We start from the raw sequence: 25,533 nt of genomic DNA, 5'->3' as shown, positions 1-25,533 counted from the left end.
GCTCCCACTCGTCATTCATCCTTGGACTCCCCGCTCTGCGGTGCGGATCAGCCTCTTCCAGCTGTTTCACACTCGCCCTTTCGAGCACAGCCCTCCATGGGTCGCTCCCAGTTCTCTGGTACGAGCGACGGCGGCGCGAACCCAATCTTCATGTGACCTCGAGCACACGTCCGCTGTCGGAACGCGCGCACGAATGCCTCCCTTTCGGCTACTCACCAGCCCAGCGCACTTTCTCCAAATGTCTGGAGACCGCGCTGCAGCCACTGCGCACGGCGGGAACGAGGGTTTTATTTTACCGGGACGATCTGCTCCGATGCGCCCGGTCCGAGGACGAGGCGTCAGAGCAAACCAGGAAATTAACAGAGCATCTGTCAACCCTGAGGTTTTCTATAAACTGGGGGAAGAACTCCATCCTTCCATCCCAGTTGATTGTGTTTCTCGGGGTAGAGCTGAACGCCTCCCTAACGAGAGCACGTTTGTCGCCGGTGAGAGCGGCAGATCTCACCACGGTGATCTCCCGCGTGCAACCCCGCAAGATCGTGAGAGCCCTGTTAGTCATGAGACTTCTGGGCATGATGGCTGCAGCCCACTCGGCGGTGCTGCTAGGGTTGTTGCATTCGAGGCGCCTGCAACGCTGGTACATCCGCGTCCGGGTACATCCGATACGTCAGAAGAGACGTATGTTGAGGGTTCCCCCCTCAGTGGGTGGGGACCTCGCTCACTGGGGGAATCCCTGCATCCTCTCACACGGGGTCCCCATCGGAAGTCCTACGTCACACGTATCTGTGTTTACGGATGCGTCACTGTCTGGGGTGGGGGGCACGTGCTTGTCCCATACGGCGGCAGATCGCTGGCCCTCCCACGCACGAGCACATAAATGTGTTGGAGCTTATGACAGTGAGGAATGTGATCAGACACTTCACTGCCCTTCTCGATGGCCGTCATGTCGAAGTTCACACAGACAGCCAGGTGGCGGCAGCCTACATAAATCGCCAAGGGGGAGTTCGATCCCTCCCACTATTGCGCGTAGCCACAGGTTTACTGTGTTGGGCACATGTCCACCTGCTGTGCCACCTACATTCCGGGGATCCTGAATGTAGCAGCAGACATCCTGTCGAGAGGGGGTCCCCGCGACTCCGACTGGCGTCCGCATCCCGCACTGATATCACAGATCTGGATCAGGTTCGGGGAACCGTCTGTGGATCTGTTCATGGCTCGCGAAAACGCTCAGTGTCGCCTGTGGTTTTCCCTGAGTCCCCGGGACCAACCCCCGCTCGGGGCGGACGCCTTCTCACACCAGCCCTGGCCTCGAACGCTCCTTTATGGGTTTCCACCAGTCCCTCTGATTCCCCGTCTCCTGGACTGAGTTCGGTCAGAACAGCTCTCGGTTATTCCGGTGGCTCCCAGACGCCTGTCCGCGTCATGGTTTCCGGAACTGCAAGCGCTAGAGTTCGGCTCCCCGTGGAGACTCCCGCGAAGGGAGGACGCCCCTCCCCAGGCGGATGGGATAATCAAACATCCTCCAGAAATAGGCCAACGGCTGTGAGTCTGGCCACTGAGCGGTCACACTTAGGGGCTTCTGGGCTGCCGCATGATGTGGCGCTACGATTCAGAGTGCGCGGGCGCCTTCTACCATCACACCTTGTGCTGCTAAATGGGCAGCTTTCCAGAAATGGTGCACAGAGCGGAATGTTCAAGCGCTCTCCTGCCAGCAGGCGGATGTCCTATCGTTTCTACAGATACTGATGGACAGGGGCCTCGCATTCAGCACTATTAAAACATATGCTGCAGCTATCTCATCCTGTCACCAGGATTTTGGTGATAGATCTGTTTTCAATCATCCCCTCACAAAACGTTTTCTAAAAGGTGTCAGAAGGAACAGACCTGTGTCCCGCCCGCTAGTTCCCCAGTGGGACCTAACGGTGGTTCTGCACGGCTTATCTGAATAATAATAATAATAATAATACATTTTATTTAAAAGCGCCTTTCAGGACACCCAAGGTCACTTTACACAAAACACGTAATAAAATACAATAAAACAATAATGAAACCCAAAGAAGAAAAAACTGAGAGAAACATTTCAATAAAATCAGAGGTTGTAGGCAGATTTAAACATGTGTGTTTTGAGTTTTGTTTTGAAAAGGGTAAAACTGTCGACGTTCCTGATGTCTGGGGGAAGTGAGTTCCAGAGTCGAGGAGCAGAGCGGCTGAAAGCTCTGCTCCCCATGGTAGCGAGACGGGCAGAAGGAACCGCAAGATGGATAGAAGAAGAAGATCTGAGTGAACGGGACGGGGTGTGAATACTTATAAGGTCTGAGATATATGGAGGAGAGAGGTTGTGGATTGCTTTGAAGGTATGGAGGAGAATTTTGAAGATGGACCTGAATTTAACTGGGAGCCAGTGAAGCTGCAGGAGAACCGGCGTGATGTGGTGAAAGGAAGGGCTTCTGGTGATAATACGGGCTGCTGAATTCTGGACCAGTTGCAGTTTATGAAGGAGTTTGTTGGGAAGACCATAAAGAAGTGAATTGCAATAGTCGATACGGGAGGTGACGAGGCTGTGGACGAGAATGGCGGCAGTGTGAGGGGTCAGTGAGGGACGGAGACGGTTTATGGAACGTAGATGGAAGTATGCTGACCGAATTAAGTTATTAATGTGAGCCTGAAAAGAAAGTGAGCTGTCGAGAATGACACCCAGACTCTTGACGTGAGGTGAGGGGGAGACTGTGGCGCTGTCAATAGTTAAAGAAAAGCTGTCAGATGTTGAGAGGGTGGAGTTAGTGCCAACAAGAAGAAGTTCAGTTTTATTGCCGTTGAGTTTGAGGAAATTAGAGGTGAACCATGATTTGATTTCAGAGGGGCAGAGTGTAAGGGAGGATGGTGGGAGAGTTGAGTTGGGCTTACTGGAAATGTAGAGCTGGGTGTCATCTGCAAAGCAGTGAAACTGGATATTGAATTTGCAGAAGATTTTGCCGATAGGGAGGAGATATACTATGAAGAGGAGGGGCCCCAGGACAGAGCCCTGGGGCACACCTGACTTGACTGGGGAGGGTTCTGAGGTAAAGGATTTTAACTGGATGAACTGAGTGCGGCCAGTAAGGTAAGATTGAAACCAGCGGAGGGGGGTGTGAGTGATGCCTAAGGAAGAGTCTATTAAGGAGGATGGGATGAGAAATGGTGTCAAAGGCCACACTCAGATCGAGGAGAATAAGAATAGAGATTAAACCAGAATCAGCAGCAATGAGTAGGTCGTTAGTGATCTTGATGAGAGCTGTTTCTGTGCTGTGGTGGGGACGGAAGCCAGACTGAAACTGTTCATAAAGGTTATTGCGGGTGAGATGGGAATGGAGCTGAGATGCAACATTTTTCTCAAGGACTTTGGAAATGAAGGGAAGATGGGAAATGGGACGGAGGTTATTGAAATCATTGGGATCTAAACCAGGTTTTTTTTAGAATAGGGCTGACTGAAGCGGATTTGAATAGGGATGGGACCGTACCAGAGGATAGTGAGGAATGAATAATGGCTGTTATAAAAGGGAGCAGAGAAGAAAGGCACGATTTAACTAAAACAGTGGGAATAGGGTCCAGTTGACAGGTGGAAGGTTTGGATTTGGTGATGTAATCTAATAGTTCTGAGGGATGGGGAAGTTCAAAGGAGGAGAACGGAATGGTGGGTTCAAATAAATCAGGAGAGGGAGGGGAGGAATGAGGTAAAGAGAGGTGGATTCTATTGACCTTCTCATTAAAAAACTGAAGGAGAGAGTTACAGGTTTCTGAAGAGTAAAGATGGATGGGTAAGGAGTCGGGAGGCTGAAAAATGCTGTTCAATGATGGAAAATAATGTTTTAGTGTTGCTGGAGTTGGACGAGATGAGACCGGAGTAATACTGAGATTTGGCATGGGAGATGGAGTCCTTGTAGAGAGAAATCTGAGCAGAATATAAGTCTTTATGGATGGTGAGACCGGTTTTCTTGTAGAGTCTTTCAAGCCTCCGGTTGGTAGCTGTCAAGGAGCGTAGGGCAGGGGTGAACCATGGAGCAGACCGAGTAAAATATACAGAGCGGGATTTGATGGGAGCAAATGAATTAAGGATAGAAACCAGACCGTTATTGTACTGAATGACAAGATCATCGGGAGTAGAGGACAAATTAGGGGTCAAGGTGGCAAAACTGGAGGACAGGGAGGCTAGATCAATGTCCTTAATATTACGAAAAGAAATGATACGTGGTGACTTGATGATGGAGAGACGGAGGGGAACAGAAAAGGAGATGAGGAAGTGGTCCGTGAAAGGGAGCGGGTCAGCTGTACAGTTGGAGGGGGTCAGGCCGGAGCAGCAGATTAAATCCAGGGTGTGACCTTTAATGTGAGTGGGAAAATTGGCATATTGATGAAAACTGAGGCTGTCCAAAGATGAGGAGAAGTCTTTGCTGAGGGGGAGGGCCATATTGTCCATATGAATATTAAAATCACGAAGTAAAATTACATTTGGGGAAAGGGCGGACAGATGGGATAAAAGAGCAGAGAGTTCATTTAAAAACTCAGGGCTGAACTTGGGGGGACGATAAACAGTGACAATTATTGTGGGGGTCGGGCCGGAGAGTTGACAGGCGAGGCATTCCAGAGTGGTGAGAGGAGGAAGGTTTACGGGAAGGACCTTCCAAGTCTCGCGATAGAGTATCACGAGACCACCGCCGTGGCCCGACCCACGGGGTTTGGAGAGGTAAACAAATCCGGGAGGAGTACAGTCATTGAGTTGTGAGAAATCGCTGGGTTGTTGCCATGTTTCGTTCAGACAAAGAAAGTCTAGCTTATGGTCACTGATGGTATCTTGGAGGAGATGTCCTTTACCAGAGAGGGAGCGAATGTTGAGAAGACCAAAATTAGCAGTGCGGAAGTCCCTGGCGACAGGAGCATTAGCCCGACTAGCCAGCTGGGCTAACACGCTGGAGTCGGCAGCTCGGCAGGTATTCCTGGGTAGCCGCCGGCTAGTCGTGGACCAGAAGGAGGGTATTCCTTTGGAGCCATCGAGATGGAGGTTCCGCCGGGACCCCCGATGGATATACCGACGGCGAGGCTGGAAGGTGATGTCGGGGAAGAGGCACAGAGCTGGTGGTGGAGATCCGGAGTAGTGAAAGCGGAGGTTGAAGAGCTCCGCCGCCGAGTACTGGAGAAGGCCATCCACGGACAGAAGAATGAGCGACAGGATGATCCAGGCCAGTGAGAGGCACACAGAAATCCTGCTGGACCACATTATGGAGTGGAGCCGGGAGGTGGTGATGTGCAACCAGAACGCAAGCTGAGCAGGTAGGTGAAAATGAGTTTTCACCAACACAGGGATGTGACTAGGGTGAAAAAGAAGAAAAAAAAATACAAAAAGTTTGTTTGCCAGCGAGCAGCGGCAGCGAGACGCGCCAGCGTTCACTCAACCGGAACCGGAAGTGTTCCGGTTGAAATGGGTTGTTGAAGCCCCATTTGAACCCTTGAACCAGGTCTCACTCAAGTTCCTGTCACTCAAAACTGCCTTGCTGCTGGCGCTGGCATCAGTCAAGAGAGTGAGCGACCTAACCGCCCTTTCAGTGGCTCCCGCATGCCTCAGGATCCGGGAAGATGGCGGGTCTGCTGTTTTATGCCCCGACCCAGCCTTTGTGCCCAAAAACATTAATGCTTCATTCAAATCCAGGTCAATTTCATTGGCTGGACTTTTTCCTCCTCCCCATAATTCTGATGAGGAGGCGGCTTCCCATCTTCTCTGCCAGGTGCGCGCGCTCACACGATATGTGTCACGCACTTCAGGGATTCGCCACTCACAAAGCATGTTTGTGCACTACAGGGAGTCTTCCCTTGGGCACGCGCTGTTGGCCCCGCGCCTTTGACTCTGGCTATGTGACGCCATTTCACGCTTACACATCAGCAGGGCGGGATCCCCCTGAGACACTCAGGGCTCACTCAGCTAGAGGGATTTCCTCTTCTGTGGCGCCCCACAGTGGTGTGTCGATGGAAGTAATTTGTCAGGCTGCTTCATGGGCTTCACCCTGTTCCTCTACTCGTTATTATTTACGAGATGTGTCTTCAGGATCCATCACTCGTTCAGTGCTTGGACCTCAGCAGGCTGAGTGAAAGCATTATGGCACCTCATCAGCCCTGCTTGAATGAATTTCATCCTCTTGTGGATGATATTTTTAGTGAGGGTCTCACTCTTATCTCTGGCTGCCTCAGCCTTTTAAGCCCTGGGCTGAGGCTGAGCGACCCTCACTAAAAGGAGACATGTTGGGTGTGTTCATTGGTTGAGCTAACCAGTGTGGCGTAAACCCATCCAGCTGCGCATTATTCCAATAGCAGCTCGCTTAAGGGCTAAGACTAGACGAAATAGAACGTTGGTTACGTATTGTAACCCCAGATTCTATGAGTCTAGTCGCAGCCCTTAAGCCACTGGCCCTACTGGTTCTGTTAGGACTAAGAGCCATCGGAGGCGAACAGTGGAGTCGCTCCACTTATATACCCACAAGGGGTGCCCACGTGGTGGGCGTACATTTAAGCTCTTCATGATTGGCTGATGCTGAGATCACCCTTCCAATAGCAGCTCGCTTAAGGGCTGCGACTAGACTCATAGAATCTGGGGTTACAATACGTAACCAACGTTTTCTTGATAGAAAAGCTGTTTTATTTAATTTATTTCATCTTGCCGTCGGAGCAGATTGTCGGTTTCTGAATAACAGAATTCGGATGGGATGTTTTTTATTTTCCACAAACGGCAGTAAAGCTGCTGGTGCTCAGCTGACTGTGATGTTGGTTTGCATGTTGAGCAAGGGTGCTCCTAGAAAACTCGGGGGGGGGGGGGGGGACTATTTTAATAGTCGACTAGTCACCGACTATTGAAACGATTAGTCAACTAATCGGATAATTATTACATTTTTCTTAAATTTAGCATGAGATTGCTTTAATTATGTGAGAAATGATAATAAACACGAGAAAGATGGGTACTTCAATGGAAAATGCATATTTTATTGAACTTTGCTGCTGATAGGCCAATTCATACTAAAAGTAAATAAAAATGCCGTCTAACACCAGTTAGGCACACAGCTCAGTCAGTATAGACATAAATGCATAAATAAAATTTAAAAACTTTTGTCAGGCACAGTCGGTCATAACATTAAATCTCTTTTTTAAAGTGAAAATACGTTTAAAAAAATGAACAACGTACATCCAAAACAAAACGTATTGGCTTTCGTGTTATTTAAATCTTACCGAGGCGAGTCAGACTCTGTTTCATTCAACTGTCCGACGTGCTTTCTCGTTAAGTGTTCATGCATCACCGAGGAGCTGCCGTGATACACAAGGACTGCTCTGCAAATAATGCAGGTCATATTTTTATTCACCGAATCCAGGCTAGAATGCTCCCAAACTTTAGATGTTTTGGTACGTATAGCTGTGGTGTTGGACACCGCTATTTCTGTTAGTCGGCGCGTAGCAGAGAAGCTATTGCGCATGTGCGACTCTCGGCAGAGATTGTAATGAAGTGAGATGCCTCACTCGGTCGGAAAAAACACATCTGGCGACAACGTCGACAATGAAATTCATTGTCGACCATTTCTATTGTCAATATTTGTCGACAACGTTGACGAATCGTTGCAGCCCTAGAGGAAAGACAAGTTGTGTGCAGGTCTTAAATCTAACAAACATAAAGCAGCCACACACACACTGCCTGAGTGATTTGTCCAATATGAGATTAATTAATAACTCTAAATACACACTTATATCTTCGCCTAAAACACAAAACACTGCTGTTTTAACCCTCCCACTGTCCTAATGGGTGTGACCCCGCGAGGAAAGTTGACCATTGAGCAGCGTTGAAGGTTTATCCCTTGAGGTCCATGTGGCAGGAGTGAGGAGTAAGTGCCACCTCACCCCTGCCATGTGGACCCAAGGGATAAACCATCAACCCTGCTCAATGGTCAACTTTCCTCGTGGGGTCACCCATAAAGACAGTGTGAGGGTTAAAATACCACTGATATTCCCGTTTTGTGTGTGCGTGCGTGCGTGTGTGTGTGTGTGTGTGTGTGTGTGTGTGTGTGTGTGTGTGTGTGTGTGTGTGTGTGTGTGTGTGTGTGTGTGCGTGCATTAAAGAAAAGCAGAAATTAACAGGATGTTGCTTTTTACTTCAGCCTGATTTCCCCTGAGAAATCTTTGCTTCATTTGACTGGAAAGTCTTGAAACCATATGTGTGTCTCAATGATACTATGATACAGTGTAAGCAATGCTTGTGTGTGTGTGTGTGTGTGTGTGTGTGTGTGTGTGTGTGTGTGTGTGTGTGTGTGTCCCAACGTGACTCACTATTATTCCCTTGTGCGCACCAGCATATGAATTATTTTCTGCATGAAGTTCAAAGACAGCAAATGAGGACACATGTTAATATTCTTGTTTTTTCTCATTATCTATAAATAATAAGATTATTAATCAAAGTCTCGCTGCATCCTGTGGAAATCCACGACGATGTAATAAAGTTGGGCCTTTTGTACTTCGGTGTTTTCTGATCTCATTGGTTCCATGTTTTCAGTCCTAATCTGAGTTTTTGAAACACCGTTCTACATTGTTGCTCTCAGATAAAACTGTCTTACTGTGCTGTAGAGCTATAATAAAATAAAGTATTAAAATTACAAATTTAACGTTTACATCCACTGTTTCACAGTAAGTGTGTGAGTCGTACGGGACGTTCTTTTGAGATCAAGACGTTTCTGTGGAATATCTGGATTAAAATCCAAGTCTGCGACTTTAATCTGCAGAAAGTAACAAAGCACATTTTACTTGCATGTTGATGTCAGAGAGAAGGGTCTGGTTCCATTTCTGGCATCGCCACCTTCAGACGGTGATGGATCAGTAATGAAACTCCTCTCCTCCCTTGTCACTTCTATCAGAACTGCTGTGGCTTCTCTTCGTTGTGCAAAAGGCCGACATCAATGATGGTTTTGACCATTTGACTTTATTCTGATGTCAAATTTAAATTCCTAAGCAGTCAGCTCCTTGTGTAAGATCTGAGATGAGGGTCAGGGTTAGGGCAGTCTCTAACATCAGAGACTGCTGGTGCAAACCCAAAGGCAGCTCCTTCAGTGCGTTTCCTCTTCCTCAGGTGGACTTTTTGGCCTTGGAAATGCGGAAGGGGAAAGTGAATTTCCTCTGGGACGTGGGTTCAGGTGTGGGTAGGGTCGAATATCCACATCTCACCATCCACGATGGGAACTGGCACCGGATCGAGGCGTCTCGGTAAGCAGCGCTCACACAAACCAGGGTTCCTCTGTGTGTGCACCGAGTTGTGTCGGGATGCTTCACAGGAGACTAAAACCCACCAGAAGGTGCTCTGTATTGTGGACATAAGCGATTTAGAAATGTATAAAAGCATTCAGCTTATTTTTGACATTTTCTAAAATGTGTCTTTTCCCTTTTACATTATTTAACAAATCACAATAACAGCCAGGTTAAACCAGCAGGAGACACTTCATCTAACTCATGCTGGTGAAAAACACTTTTCCTTTTTCTCCTTCTGGGAAATCCAGAGTTTGCAGCCTTGTCAGCCTTTGGCACGTTGTTACAAAGATCCACTGTAATCACTTTCCCTCCCTCTCCGGACGGTAAAGAATAACTTTTCCACCTCTTCTCCACCTACAGTAACGGTCTGAACGGCACCATATCCATATATCCTCTAGAAGGCACCAAGGCTGGCATGATGCCGACCCCGGCCAGTTCCAACTCACCCACGGCTTTCACCATCTTGGACGTCGACCAGAACGCCTACCTGTTTGTAGGCGGGATATTTGGCACCATCAAGGTATCTGTCAAGAACTTGATGATCCGTTTGTTGGGCTTTTCTTGTTAATTTGTGTGTTTTTCTTTTAGAAAGCAGAAGCAGTGAGAACATCAACGTTCTCCGGCTGTATGGGAGAGACCTTCTTGGATGGTAAACCCATCGGTCTGTGGAACTACAGAAAGAGAGAGGGGGACTGTAAAGGTTGTGTTGTCAGGTACACGAGCAGATGCTAGATATTTATTCTTGTTTAGCATTAACATAAGCTCTCTGTGCGTCTGCGTTCTATTAGAGGCTGAACGCCTTTAAAGTTGTGTGGAAACGCATCTAGTAAAGTTGTGTATCTGCGTTCTCGTAGCCCTCAGCGGACCATCGGTGAGGGAACAGTTCAGCTGGATGGTGAAGGCTACGCTGCGGTGGGAAGACCGACCAGGTGGAACCCCAACGTTTCCACCATCACCTTCAAGTTTCGCACTTTCTCCTCTGACGCTCTGCTCATGTACCTGGCCACAGAAGACATGGTAAGAGTCAAGGGCGTCAGTTTGTTTTCAGAATTGCTGGGGACAATAACCATACACTTGAGTGGGGTTTAAAAATTGCTGGGGACAATAAAGTAGGCTAGCACAGGGGTCGGCGGCTCTGGAACCGCATGCGGCTCTTCCATCCATCTGATGCGGCTCTCTGTGCTTGTGAAATAATGAATGGATATTTAAATAAAAAGCTTTATATTTTACTGCATTAATTTTACATCTGTATGCTAATTCTAAATGTAAAGATTGTCTGCGTAAACCTGAACAGTTCCAACCCGGTCTTACTGTGAGACCGGGTTGACGCGTCACGCTTGTGCGTAATCATATCGGCGCTTCTGAGCTGCTTTCTGACCTTCCCCACCTACAAAGTTTAATTACAACAATCAAACGTGACAGAGCCTGGATTTGTATTCTGAACAGTCTAAACATGTTTTAAAAAGAAAAGTATGACAAAAGTGGTACCTGCTCAGTAAAACCATCAACAGGGTGAAAAATACCAAAAATTGAAGGCAGAGACGGGCTACAACTTCTGGATCCATTTTATATAAATCGTTTTATTGATTATCGTCTGATGAAAAATAATTAAGACGTACATGAGCGATCAGGCGCGTTGCAAGCTTTTCAAAAGTGTGGGGGATGTTGTCTGTGCCTAAAATAATTTCATGTTATTCATCCTGTTAGTTTAATTTCCGTAATAGCGGAGCAGGTGCGAATTTTAGACGTGTCACGCACGTCTCCGTTTCAAACATGTTTAAACTGTTCAGAATACAAATCTAGGCTCTGTCTAGTTAGATTGGTGTAACTAAAGTTTGTACTGAATGAAACTTTACATTAAACCATGTTGAAAAGTAAAGGATCCGATTAAATAGTTTCCCCCTCATTTACAGTCAGTACAGTGCAGTGCGCGTGGCTCTGGGGTTAATCAAGTTTAATTGTAACATTAATGTGTTACTGGACACGCTGGGTTGGTTAGACCAGTGTTTGAAGTGGAAAACACACACACACACACACACACACACACACACACCAATTAAAATAATGCTGATAGCGTGGACTAGAAGACAGGTGATGGTTTATGTATTTAAATGATGATCAGGCTGCTGTAAAATGTAATCTCCATCCACATCCAGACACAATCATCCTCTATTCTTTCTCTATTTGCTCTGCTCTTGTCTGGGCTGATCAGCTGATGGTGCGCGCGGCACGCCTAACTAGCGGCTGATGCACATTTTACGCATTTGGAGAGGTGGGCCGGATGCTTTGCGTTTACTGGAAGTTGGTCCACTTAACGCACGGTTGTAGACAAATGAATGAAAATTAAATTGTGAGTTTTTACTTCATATTTTAGAAATAAAAATGACGGGGGAAAACATTTATGATGTCTTTTTAAGCTAAATTTTCTAGCGCGACCTGCCTGCTTCACTGAAGTCACTGCTTATTAAGGTCCGTCCAAAATTACCGTGGCCCATCCAAAAATGAAAACCTGGCGCCGCGCCTGTTATAAACCTCTGCAAATTGTTGTTCTTCACTTTATCAAACTCAGACTTTGTACAGCTAATGTCAAGATGTAAAATTATGAATTCAGTCGAGCTCTTCCGTCCCTCCCTCTCCTGCTCTCCTGGAAACCCGACATCGGCTGGGAGGTGAAGAAGGAGATGAGGCAAACAGAGTGAGTGCGACGTAAAGAAACCAGACTGGTGTGGAGGTGAGCAAAACAGCTGGAAAAGTGTGGGTGTTGAATCCCCCACGGGTGCGATGCCCCCGGCTGCTGTCACCTGTTGTGAGCAGCGCTCTGCTGTCTGAGGGTAGGCCCCGCCCGCAACGCTGCGGCTGCTGCGGTGTTTTCTTTACCGTGGGAAATGGGTAATAATGGCTCTTAGATGGGAACAGGTTACCGACCCCTGGTATAAGATCTGAGCTGGTAAAACAAAAATCCTCATCAGCAGGCTTTTTTGAAAGTGGGGGGGACACAGATGCCAATCACGAATTTTGCCGGGGACATGTCCCCGGCGTCCCCGGTTAAAATGACGCCTATGGTAAGAGTGATAGCTTACGAATAGATATTCCAGCCTGAGAGGACACTTCAGACCTGGAACTCAGAAATGTAGACAGTTGAGGACCTTTCTGGGAGAGAGGAAGGCGATGGGAAAATATTCCTTTTGGACTTTGCTGAGACTTCGCCATGTCGTCTCAGTTGCAGCGGTGACCAAAAGGTGTCCACGGACATCATTAACTATTTAAAATGTCAGTTTTTTTTAAAGTACGCCATAATTAATCCAATCAGAGGTCTGAAGAAGCAGCTGTGTGACGTAAAAAGTGGCGTTCATGTTCATGATGCTCTGTAGGAGACCATGATGTGGCACAAATTGTAGAAACAGCGATTCCCTTCCATTCCGCTTCACCAGCAGCTTCTTCATCTTTACGAATGCCGCTGATATCATTTCCTACTCGGTTACAACCAATCAGAGTGAGTTAAGCACAAGTCTTGCTACTGGGCGTTTCTGAGCAGATACCCCAGTGCCGGTTAGGGTTTTGGTTCTTAAAATGACTCAGACAGCGGTCCTTTCAGGCCGGCCCGATGAGACTGAGACACGTGGATGCAGGGTTAGCATCAACTAAAATGACCCGGATGTTCCGGTGGTAGAAATGTTCCTGTAGGAACTGTAACGGAATGAAAAGACTGTGTTTTCTCTTTGCTCAAGACTAGTCTGCATGAGAGAAAGTCTCAAGGTCTCATGCATTCCTTCTAACCTGCTTAGTTTCAGCTCAACAGAAGAATGAAGAATGAACTCTTTTCTTTTAATTAATCAAAGAACTCTATTTTAATAAAGCTAATCCATCAAAGTGTTAGTCAATAAATAAGATGTGACCGATCTGTGAAATCAAAATAATAATTACCTCATTATAATCCTATAGAATATAAAGGTACTGATTTTAAGTGTTCCAACAGGACTCATTTCACGTAGCGTTAAAAAGACATAACACATTACTTTCACTGATCCAATCAGAATCTTACAGATCTGATGGAGGCGTGGTTTTGATGGTGTTTGGTAATATTTCATTTGACAATAAACCATAACATCCGAAGTATAAAACTATGCCACGTCATCTCTAACGACAGTTCACAGCATTCCAGAGAAAGTGACGGAGTGGCCAATGCTGATCTAAAACTCTTTAACCGAAAGAACAACGACAAGCTGAAAAGAAAAATTTGTTGCGATTCCAACGGCGGCAACAGTTCCTTTCAGAATAAAAGTTGAACCATCAAGACCCAGGCTTTGGTCTCACCAGACGCCAACAAACTTTTGTGTACCCGGAAGTAACTCAAAGACGGGTCTGATCGGAACCGCGGCTTTTCCTACCGGCTCTGTTCCAGGGAGGGTCAAGCTGGACCTCGATATTCCGGATCTACAGAGGACTTCCTGAAGGGTAGGTAGACCGGCAAATGGTGCCTCGTGTGCTTATGGACCTCCTAACCAAAGCTTAATGCGAAACAACACCTTCAGTTCCCGTCAGAACTAATCGCTTCCTCGGATTTGCTGGTTCTGATGTAACATCACACGTCATCCATTCACCGTCTCATCCATTTTAGTTACACCACACATTTAGTTTTAAAGTCAGTCTAGTTTAATTTGTTAGTAATAAAATTCTCAACTTTTAAACTTGACTCTCTTCTGTTGTCTCTGAGTGAATACGGAGCGGTTATCTAATCCCTGCAATAAAAAGTTCCAATCTTCTGGTTTAAATAACTCAGATCCGTAAGGTGGATTTCATATTTCCTATGGAGTCCCACGTCTTATGGTTCATTAAATAACTGTAATTCAAATTCATTACAGAACCAAACATAATGCACAACTGGTCCTTAAAGGCCTCACTTTAACTAAAGTATCCAGTCAAAGCCAAAGGGAGCTTCAGCATTTTCAGCATCACGGTCTAATCCAGCAGTTACACGGCTCTGATCTGTTTCATCGTTGCAGAAGGACTTCATGTCCCTGGAACTGTCGGAAGGAAAAGTGAAGGTGAACTTTGACCTTGGATCAGGAGTCGGCGCCGCACTTTCTGCTAGCCGCCACAACGATGGCCGCTGGAAAGCCCTCACCATGTCTAGGAATAAGAAACATGGTACGTGCAGCGAAGGGAGATGTTCTCTTGGAACGTTCTGTTGCTTATGGTGTCTCTGTGCTTCGCTACAAAGCCACCGTGATTGTTGTGGACATTGACGGCGGCGCAGAGGAGAGGATCACGGCCTCTTCCCAGGGTTTGGCCACCGGTCTGAATCTCAGGGAAAACCAGAAGATTTATTTTGGCGGTCTACCAACAATCGGAAACTACAGGTAAACGAACGGAGTGCATCATCTAAAGATGAATGTTTGAATAACTTTTAAAGATTTAAACTCATAAAACCTAGTTGTGCCAGGTCGTTACTTTAAATTGTGTTTGAAGTGTTTTAATGCCTCTGTATGTTTTGTCTTAACAGCATGGCCGCCAGGTAAATAAAACAGGCTCATAAATAAAAGGTGCTGATAATTCATCACTGCATGGTGCTAGACACTGCTGAGCCTTGGCAGCCCACACAGTGGTTTATTTTATCATTTGTGCTTCTTGGATTGCACATAAAGGTTTTTGCTCCTTCAAATGGCAGCTAGGAACCGTCATTCTGTCCGTGATTAATGTGAAGTTGATGTTTGTTGGTGTTGATGGTGCCTGCCATCTTATTGTGGTTTCCTTTGGAGCGGGCTTTTGCAGAACCACACGCTGGTTGCTATTGAGATCTAATAATTCTCTACAAACCGGATGCAGGAAAACCCACAACCACCTTATTAACATAGACAAACATCACTTTCAGATTATTCTTCCTTTTGATTTCCAGGCTTCTCTTTGCTGCTACAGACGTTATCGTGATGCAATAGTTTCACTGCTGCAGTAATCCTGCAATTTTCTTTAAAAGCTTCACTGCCAAGATTTTGCATTGTGTTTATTTAAAATATCATCTCCCCTTTAGGTCAGAGGTGACTCTGAAGAAATATGCAGGTTGTCTCGGAGACATTGAGGTCTCCAGAACTCCGTACAATCTCCTGAGCAGCTCGGATTATAACGGGGTCACTAAAGGATGTGAGGTGGAGGTAAGGCTGACCATTAATACAACATGTTATAATAATGAATAGATGGCATTGCACAGAGCTGACTCGTGGCACTTATGTGATGTTTGAGACCCTGAAATGTACATTTAGTCAGGCAGATTAAGGGCTTGTATTAACTACCTCCCTCTTACTAATACCAATCTATTCTTTATTTGTTATTTTTTTCATTTGAGTTTTTGATTTCTTTTTTCAGTAACCTACAGTCGTACTTCTTAATTGTACATGGTATCCGCGGGTTCTTAAAAAGTCTTAAATTATCTTTTCCAAATTTAAGGCCCTAAAAATCCTTAAAAATTACAAATTATCCTTAAATCCAGTTTCCAAAGGTCTTAAATTACCAAAGACCCAATAAACAACATTCTTTTATTTCTATAACATTTTCGTGAATTTCTAGTTTGTGTTCAGCATTTTCTGTGTATGATATTTGCATAAGCGGAACCGTACACATTCAGTTGGTTGTGAAAGGGGGCTATTTTTAGATGAGCACAGTAGCTGGTTAAGCTAGTGGGAGCTTGCGCCATGGGGAAGTGCAAGCTTAATGGTAACTGGATGGCTAATCCCACGTTCGCGACGTGGTTAGCACCGGTTCCAGGCAATAGCTGGAAATTATGGCTTAAATTTAATTTTTAAAATAGCTTAAATTTGGTCAAAGTGGCCTTAAAAAGGTCTTAAAAAGTCTTAAATTTGGCTCCCTTAAACCTGCAGATACCCTTTTATAAAAGAAAATACAAAAAGAACGACTTGGATCATAACTGAAGGAACGTTCCCTTCCTTTGTTCTTGCAGAACCTGTACACAGTCAGTTTCTCCAAGCCGGGCTACGTGGAGCTGAGTGGCTTCTCCCTCAACGTCGACACAGAGATCAGCCTGTCATTCGGCACCCTGAAAGACACGGGGACTATCCTGCTGGCAGTGGGCGGAGCTTCACCAGGCAGCCTGCAGGTTAGAATTAAAGAAAAATCCAGGAAGGGTTTGATGGGATAATAAAAGAAAATGAAGGTGGGATTATTCTGGTGAAAATATGGTTCCTTTTGTAGAAAATCGTTTTAACCGACAGAGCTGGCGTTCACAAATAAATACGACAAAGTTCTAAATGAAAAGGGAAAAACATGGACAAATAAAAGCACGATTTTTTATTGTTAATTAATTATAAAAGGTAGGGGGGGGGGGGGGGTTCTAGTCATTTGAAAATAAAGCTGCAGAACTTCACCGTGATGTTGCTGGCATTTTAAATGTGCTGAAAATGTGCATTTCTACCTCGTAGACCTAAAACTTGTCACAAACTTGTCGTAAGCACCAACTCTCTGATTCCAACTGAAAATGGTCATCTCTTATGATTTATGCTTATATCATGATGCAGACCAGTGTACACAAATGCAGACGTAGTTCCAGGAGATTAAAATAAATAGTCGACACCTAAATGATGTAGTTTTTATCCTCGTTTAGGTTCTAAAAAGAGATTTTTACAGTGTGTTTGTCATCAGATCTGGGCAAAGAGCGTCTTTGAAAATAAAACTGAAGGATTTGTCAGTTGGGCATCACCTTGACTAGTGGTTTAGTTTGCATAACTCATTCACTGCATTTTTTTACTGTGTGGGCGTCGGACGAGCCCCCGCACCGTGAGAACAAACATCCTATCTCTAAAGCCGATCTTCATCCGCGTAAGTCACACATCATGTGATCAGGAAGCAGAGAATCCATGTGTTAGGAGATCGTTTTGGGCCGCTGCTGTAAAAAAAAGTGAGGCGCGAACCGGAAAAGCTTCTGCCGATCACAATTCAACAACGGATTATGAAAGAACGGATGACGCTCAAAAGCGCGGATTCTTCCTGATGTAAGAGGTGAGTCTCCGCTTTGTTTTGGTAGTTTTGGCGTTGACATCATCATAGCGTGCAACATTCTGCAACTCTTAAAAAAAACGTAAAAATGTTGGCAGCGAAGAGCTTTACTGATCAGGAAACAGCTGGCAGTGAATGAGTTAAGTTAGTATTTCTATTATTAAGCAGGAAAAAAACTATGTTTTTTAAGTTGGCTGAAATCAACTTCACTGAGAAATCGTTTTTATTTGTTTTGGAAAAATGATCGGTAACTCTGAGTTTAACATGCAGGCTAAATGATATTCTATGCCTGTTTACTGAATTAGCTGTCGATAGAAAATAAACAGGGAAATGCTTGGATTAGAAAAACCTGACAGATCTACGTCACACTGAAAAACTAGCATCATGGACTCACCCATCTTGGGACACAACGCTGAAGGCTGTTGTTAGCTTAGCGTCCAGGAAACCGTGGAGAACGTCTTGGCTAGTAGAAGCTAACCATTAGCATTAGCAACTCCTCCACACAGCAGAACTCCTCCAGGCTTGTGTTATTAGTGGAGATGAAATATCATCATTACAAAGTTAGAGTTGCATTGCTGTTAGCCAATCAGAGGAGAGATGTCCACATATCAGGAAATAAGACTCCAAGCTGCCGTTTTCTAGTGCCTGAAACGGGAGCGCCTGAGCTTTTTTTTCCCACAGATATCGACTCACAAGGCATTGACTTGTACTGGAGACCACTGCAGATACACCTGGTCTGTCATGTAGGTGTGTTGTTAACATCCAAAAGCTGCAAAGATGGATACATTTATTTAGCTGTAATAACACCGAAACTGAGCTCCGCATTGGTGTGATTACTCACATTGTGACTTAGTTTGCATCTTTTCATCTTCCCCAGTCAAGAAAACCTCAAAATAAATGGTTTTGCCTGTATTCTAATTTTTTTGAGTGTTTCCCAACAGGCCCGCAGGGCGAACCTGCTGAGCCCTCAGAGGAGACGAAGACAGTCGGGAGAGGTGGGTTCACTCAAACGCCTCCATGAGATAAAGACTTTGACCTTTTTGATCTAACTGGTTAAAGTTTAATCTACGTTTATTTTACTCATTAACCTCATTGTGAGATTTCAGCTGATGAAGAAGACAACTAATAGAAACACGATCGCCTCAGAGTCCACGGACTCCCTGTTAATCACATATATTATTACACTCAGCCTAGTGGTGCTTTTGTAGACGTGCACCTGTTTCCACCTGTGTGCACGTCTGAGCTCAGGAGGACAAAGGGTTACCTACAGCTTATCCATCATCGCTGCTTGTTGGGCGCATAAATCAATTTTTACTAACCGTGCTGGCAAGCGAGGTGTGTGTGTGTGTGTGTGTGTGTGTGTGTGTGTGTGTGTGTGTGTGTGTGTGTGTGTGTGTGTGTGTGTGTGTGTGTGTGTGTGTGTGTGTGTGTGTGTGTGAAGGTTAAACGAGGCTAAAAACACCATCAACTCAAGTTGGCCCTGACTAATGGCTGGTTTAGAGAGGAACAGAAAGAGGAGGACAGCAGGGGGAAGGACAAATCTGGGAGGAATCCAGGTGGGAGATATAGAGGGAAAAAAAACGGCTAAAAAATAATTATAGTGCAGGAAGGTGATGGGAAGAGGAGTAAGAGGATGGGTACGGAGGTTACTAGAAGAGAAGCTCGAGTGAATTCAACGATGAAGAGGAACCCAAAGAACTCGACGAAGATGAAAGATAAAAGTCTTTGGTTGATTATTTACAAATGTGTGAAAGAACAATGTGTGTTTTTATGAAGTAGATTGTCACCAGAACGCGTTTGGTGTTCTAGAAAGACAATCACCTAAGTGTGGGGGCATGCAGAAGTTTAAAACAACACATTTCAGGTCATTAAAACGGGTAAAGTTCAGTCTTTTACAGATGAAGTGTTTTTTTATTCGTGATCAGGCAGAAGTTACCCGCATTATATCAAATCTGCTTTATTGCACTTAAGACCTTAAATTGTTTCAAAATAAATTCCTAGTATGAAATTACGCCTTTACACAAAGGCTTTCATAACATCACAGGAACAAATGCACTCGTTTTCAGTAAATACTTCAACCTTGGGGTCTGCAGCGTGATGTCAACGATGAAAGGAGATTAAGAAATGTGAATGGCTCTAGGGAACCTAAGGCTCCTCCCCTTCCGGTTGACTCATGGGTGTCTGAGCGGCAGGGGTGCCTCCAGAAAATTTTGATGGGGTGGCCAGATGGAGCCAAATACATTTTTGGGGTGGCACACCAAATTGGTCCTTGTGGAAACTCTTTGAGAGTTTAGCCTGTGGTGATGTATAGCATAGCTCCTTTATTCATTTTTATTTAAAAAAGAAATAACCGTACGTATCCAAAACGTTTCACTTAAATTTTAAAAACACAAACATTTCAGAAAAATACATTTGTTATTTAAAATATTATTTCAAATTAAATTTAAAAATGTATTTTTTCTGGTTAATTTACCTGTGTTGCTGTGTTCACAAAAAATATGGAGATAAAAACGTTTTTAAAATGGTACCCTTGCTGAGCGGCGCTATAAAAGCAACTTCCTGGTTCTCTTTAACTTACGCATATGTTGTACTTCAATTTAAATGAAAAATAGTTGTGTTTTCAGACTGTCGTTCAATTACAGATTTGTTAGCTTGTAAAAAGACTACAAATCAGATGTCGCATATATGACATCACTGCAGTCTCTTCTCCACTAGCGTAGCTGCTACGTACCACACGGCCAGTTTATAGCAGTGTTCTATTTAACATTTGATGCTCCTGTCGTCCTGGAAGAAGGATTCAAAGCTCTGTAAACTCGAAGCTTATTTTTCTGGTTCGATGTCAGTTTGGTTGGACGAGCATTTGTAGTTCAAAACGTCTTTTCACACAAAATGCTTTCTTGGCATCAGAATGCGTCTTAAAAACTCACGGACATCATATGTGTAATCCATGGCTCATATCAAACAGTAGTAGGAGACCCATGGTCTGGAAGCAGATGGGCGTGACTTAGGCTCCCGATAGCTCCCGCCGCTGAAGGCTCCCGATAGCTCCCGCCGCTGATCACCCTCAGCTTATGGAAGAACCTGAAAGCCGCGCCTCATACCATGCATGCCCCAAATAGCTTTGTAGTGCTAATGGACAAGTAATGTTTTTGTTAGGTTCCTGATCTCCTCAGCCTTCATCGGGTTCTGCGGGAGCTGCTAATAATTATAATCTAATCTGCTGTGTTCAAGCAGGGAAACTTTTATAACGGCAGACATCCGACACTCATGATGCTAGCCCACCCATGGTAATGCTACAACAGGCTAAAACAATAGTCTGATGTAGCGTGCGGTTGCCCGCTACGCTGATTACTTAGCTCCAACACACAAAAGATAAATCTCTTTTTGTTCCCCTCCTTCCACATTTAGTTTGAAGTTTGCAGGCTGGCATTAAATCAATGCAGGTCGAGTTAGCATTCAAGCTATGTTAGCGTGCTAAGCTGTCTGTGTGTCACCCTGCAGTGCATGCTGGGAACTGGGGCACATTCTCGTTCATTGACGGCTCCCTCTTGTGGATAGACAACACTCTAGGCTTGTATTGATGATTTGTTAAACTGTAGGGATTAGGGGAGGGACTTCAGGGGAATATAAATTATGAAACATTACCTGCTGTATAACAGGGCCAGATAGTCACACTTAAGCATTTTTATAAGACTTTAAAATGTTTAAGCAGCTTGAAATGTTTGTGTTCGGGTTTTGTTTTATGTGCACGGTGCATGGTCAGACACTCTGAAACAAATTTAAAGCACATTTGCCAAAAATGCAATATTACGTTTTCCCACATGTCCCTGACTCTAATGGCACCTTCCCTTGACAGCACGTGTGTGTTAGTCTGCTTTTGTTTGACATGTGTGAGCGTGCACGTGCAGCCTTTTGTACCGGCGTGTGAGATGGCGCACGTTGTAGCTACATCTCAGTTCAATTTGTCCCCGACCTCAAATTGAAATTCCATTTTCAGGTGGTAAATTGTCTCCCACTTCGCCCTCTGGCACACACTGAATTAAAATTCAAATTAGCCTGACCCTGCACCGCTGCTCTGTAACACCTCAGTGACTGTCTCACTCTCACTGTCTCTCCTCCAATCTCTATCCAGCTTGCTGTTTTGCTCTCTGCCCCCTCATCTCACTCTCCTATTATTTCCTCCTCTCGGTTCCTCTCATCTCTTGTTATCCTTTCCTCCTTGCTCTCCGGTCCTCCTCTACCTCCCTGTGCTCCTGGATCTCCTCATCTCCACTTTCCTGTTTTCTTTTTGATTCCAGTGTTTTTACTCCTGCTTTTGTCCAAACGTTTTGTGGAGGTTTAGACAAATTAATCCAAAGGTTTTTACTGTTTCATGATGAGATAGTTTTATTGATTCTTAGAAAGGGAGCGACATATTTGTGAAAATTTTGCAGATGGAAACTACAAAAGACTTTTACTACAGTTTCTCTTCATACTTCATAGTTTCAGGTTTTAATCTACTGAAGTGGATTAGGGCCACTGAAAAGAAATAAAGATAATTCTGACTTTTTTCTCAGAGGTCAAAAAGTCAGGATCTATGAGAAAAAAGTAAATATTTTGAGATTAAAGTACAAATTCTGAGATTAAAATAAAATTCCTGAGATTAAAGTCAGAATCTGAGATTGTCAAAATTCTGAGATTAAAGTCAGAATTCTGTGTTTGTCAGAATTGTTCAAATTGTGTTTAAAATCTAAATTCTGAGAATTTAGAATCAATGAAAAAGTCAGAATGTGCGAAAAGTCAAAATTCTGAGATTAAAGTTAGAATCTTTGAAAAAAAGCCAGATTCTGAGAAAAGTTAGAATCTATGAAAAAGTCAGAATTCTGAGATTAAAATCAGAATCTGAGATTAATGTCAAAATTCTGAGATAAATGTTAGAATTCTGACTTTTTCATAGATTCTAAATTCTCAGAATTCAGATTTTAAACACATTTTAAACAATTCTGACATTAAAGTCAGAATTCTATTGTCAGATTGAAGACCTAATCATCTTCCATATAAATACTAGAGGGTCACATAAGCGTTGTCTCACCTTGGGGACAATTTAAAATCACCAGTAAATCCAACATGCGTGTTTTTGTTCTGGGCAAAACTCCCGCATGCACATGGAGCGCATGCTAGCTTCATGCAGAACGTCTGCAGCCAGATGTTGATCCTGCAAGGCAATGGCGCTAACGACAAAACGGCACACCCAAGCTAGATCCCTCAATGTTAAACCTTTATTAAGCCGATTCTGCACGTTTCTGGTTATTGTGTTGAATAATAAAACTAAACGTTTTGCTCTAATTAAACAGTCTCTGTCTCCTGCAGCCCTACCTCTCAGTCATGCTGAACAAAGGATCTCTTGAAGTCCTGATCTTCACCGGCAGCCATAACCCACGCCGAGTCATCCGGCGACCTGAGCAGGGCGTTCTGAACGATGGCAGAGAGCATTCGCTGCGTATAGAGCGGCTTCCTGGCAGGTTCGCTGCTGTTTGAATGTTTAGTTTTAATCTGAAAACCGTTTCACCTGCTTCTGTTTCTACTAGATTGTTTGCAGTCCAGGTGGATGAGGAGCCCAAAAGGGAGGCAGCACTCCCCAACGACCAACCGATGAGCTTGCAGCGTGTTTTCCTTGGTGGTATTCCTGCAGAGGTGGAGCGGACATCCAACAGAGCCAACATCCCGTTCCAGGGATGCATATGGAACCTCATGGTTAATGCCGTGTATGTAAAACCTACATTTTCCTTTTGTAAAATGGGTTTTTGTGTTAATGAGACCAAACGATTGTTTTCATTTCAAAATAAAACACTTTTGGGGCTTTTCTGTTCCGCATACATTTACCCTTTAGGAACTTTTCCAACTTGAACTCTGAGTTTTAGTGATTTTTTTAAACCTCTTTAAGTCGTGAAACACACAAAAACAATTAAACTGTGTGTACGGCAGATTGAAGGTGAATCAATCAAAAACAGAAAGAGTTTAGCACATAGACCTGTTTGGATAAACATAACTAATATGATCGAGACCAGTGGACCATTGTAGTGTCAGAAGCATAAATGTAGACTAACTCTTATAGTTTATTATCTTTAGGTGTTTGTGTTTACTCAGCTTTTGCTCACCTGGCAGGTGTCATATGAGACAAGATGTACCTTTGAGGAATTCTTTTTGAGAAAACTTCACATTTTATTTGCTACGTTGTTCATTCAGGCTTCAGTCTCCATCACGTTTCGTGCATTATTTTACATTTTTCCAGGTTGGATTAATGGAAGGTGAAGGGTACACATTTCTGACAGCATTCCCACTATTGGAATGAGAGAGGAATGCTGCAGAAAACCGTTATTTGTGTAAATCTGAGCTATTAAGTTGGAGATGTGGATTCTTTCCCATAAATTTACTTAAATGAGTAATTATTCAATATCCTCTGATTTAAAGGTGTGGATCACTTAGTTCTGATTATAAAAAAGTTTTTCATGCAGGCTGAACATGAAAATAGTCTCCTACACCTATCTCCTGCATTAGCTTCTGATAGAAAACAGACGGTGAAACTCAAGGATTAGAAAATCTTGACAGATCTACATCACACTAGCCAAGTTTACATGCGCATATTTAATTGGATTGAATGCCCAATCAGATCGAAAATTCTGCATGTAAACATGTCAGTCAGAATATTCAGATCCGATTCGGCCCGATCGGATTGAAATTTCAATCCGATTGAGAGGTGGTTTATTCCGTTCATCATTCCGATTGACGTGCATGTACACAGCCATTCGGATTGTTGGGGTAAAATAATGCCCACTGCGCATGTGTGCAACAGCGAGCGGGCAAAAAACCCAAAACCCAAAAAGAAAAACAGCTCAGGACCTTGCGAACTGTTGATACTCGTTTAAATCCAAAGTCTGAAGCAAAGACTAAATGATTGTGTGGTCTACCGTCATATCTAACCCGCTTGTTCCTCTCCCAGCTTGTCAGATTTCTCCCAGCCGGTTTCCTTTGAAAACGCTGAAATCGGCCAGTGCCCTAACCTGGCTCCACCACCTCCTCCTCTTCCTCTGCCGGGAGAAGAGGAGCAAAAGCCAGCCACTCCTCCTCCTGCTGTAAGTGTCTGAGGTAGAAGCACATATGTTATGTTGACATTTAAACAAGACTAGACCCGTTTCCTCCTGGATCCAAGCATAAAGTTCTGTTTTTTCCAGTTTTAGGGACCTTTCCCGCAGAAACACGCTCCTCCCTGTGATGAAATGCTGCCGTGGCCCCTGAGCTAGCCTCACCATTTATCACGCCGCACTCACACAGCCCATTACCTCTGCTTTATAGTCCCTTTAGCCTTGAGTCACTAAACTCCACCTTTGGCAGCTTGTCAGGCAGTGCAGAGCCATAGCATCACGCTAGGCTAACCATGCATGTCATTTATGCTTTATGGGTGCTCAGAACTAATATTTAGCCGCTATGCTAAGAAGCTGCCAGGCAGCGAGTTATAAAATACTCTCTCTCAGCATCGAGACAGACCTCACATATTTAATAAATGTGCTACATTAGCCGTAGGTTATCAGTTACCCACTTAGCCGCTAAACTACACCTCTTCAGGAGCATTGATCACAGAGCAGTGAGCCAGAGAACTGTGCCACCTCAGCTATATGAGGGTTGTTGCTTTATGGGCTGAGTTCGTCCGTTTTATGATGTAGACTGCAGACATCCTCCTAAGTCCCCATTTCTAAGATAAACGGTGCTTACTGCTGCAAATTAACCTCGTTTTACCCGATAATACAGGAAGAAACTGAGGTGCAGCGGCTCGTAGGTTTGCTTCTGTTCCTGCAGGGGCGCCTCCAGAAAATTTAGATAGGGGTGGCCAGATGGGGCCAAAGACATTTTTGGGGTGGCGCACCAAATTGTTCCTTGTGGTAACTCTGCGAGAGTTTAGCCTGTGGCGATGTGCATTGCTCCTTCATTCGTTTTAATTAAAAAATAAACAGTACATATCCAAGGCATTTTACTGAAATTTTTCAAACATTTCAGAAAAATACATTTGAATTTTATTTTAAAATGTTTTTTTTGTTTAATTTGCCTGTTCCTATGGAGATAAAAACTTTTTTAAAATGGTGAGCAGCAGAAACGTCTATTTCATTTCTGATTATTTATTTATTCAATAATTGTATTTTTATAATTATGTCTTGAATAAACAAGATCAATTTATGGTTTCAGTGAACATTAATA

The 25,533-nt window shown here is 44.3% G+C and overlaps 1 protein-coding gene across 6 annotated transcripts in view; it reads left to right on the top strand.

Annotated features, from left to right (window-relative positions):
- The window catches only part of lama2 (laminin, alpha 2), a 246,629-nt gene that overhangs the window by 215,510 nt on the left and 5,586 nt on the right, over positions 1-25,533 (top strand). For 3 of the 6 annotated variants that reach the window (XM_070544160.1, XM_070544158.1, XM_070544154.1), the window contains 13 exons: positions 9,125-9,258; positions 9,661-9,820; positions 9,889-10,013; positions 10,155-10,317; positions 14,304-14,448; positions 14,522-14,660; positions 14,804-14,815; positions 15,329-15,449; positions 16,253-16,408; positions 18,246-18,299; positions 22,654-22,805; positions 22,872-23,048; positions 24,284-24,416. In XM_070544160.1, the coding sequence (XP_070400261.1) occupies positions 9,125-9,258; positions 9,661-9,820; positions 9,889-10,013; positions 10,155-10,317; positions 14,304-14,448; positions 14,522-14,660; positions 14,804-14,815; positions 15,329-15,449; positions 16,253-16,408; positions 18,246-18,299; positions 22,654-22,805; positions 22,872-23,048; positions 24,284-24,416 (1,671 nt within the window). The remainder of the gene's footprint in view (positions 1-9,124; positions 9,259-9,660; positions 9,821-9,888; positions 10,014-10,154; positions 10,318-14,303; positions 14,449-14,521; positions 14,661-14,803; positions 14,816-15,328; positions 15,450-16,252; positions 16,409-18,245; positions 18,300-22,653; positions 22,806-22,871; positions 23,049-24,283; positions 24,417-25,533) is intronic. The other 3 variants (XM_070544166.1, XM_070544163.1, XM_070544156.1) reach the window with 1 other exon arrangement.

The sequence above is a fragment of the Nothobranchius furzeri genome, chromosome 2 (genome assembly GCF_043380555.1).
Source record: "Nothobranchius furzeri strain GRZ-AD chromosome 2, NfurGRZ-RIMD1, whole genome shotgun sequence".
NCBI classification, from domain to species: Eukaryota; Metazoa; Chordata; class Actinopteri; order Cyprinodontiformes; family Nothobranchiidae; genus Nothobranchius; species Nothobranchius furzeri.
This window is presented reverse-complemented; position numbering and strand designations above follow the sequence as displayed.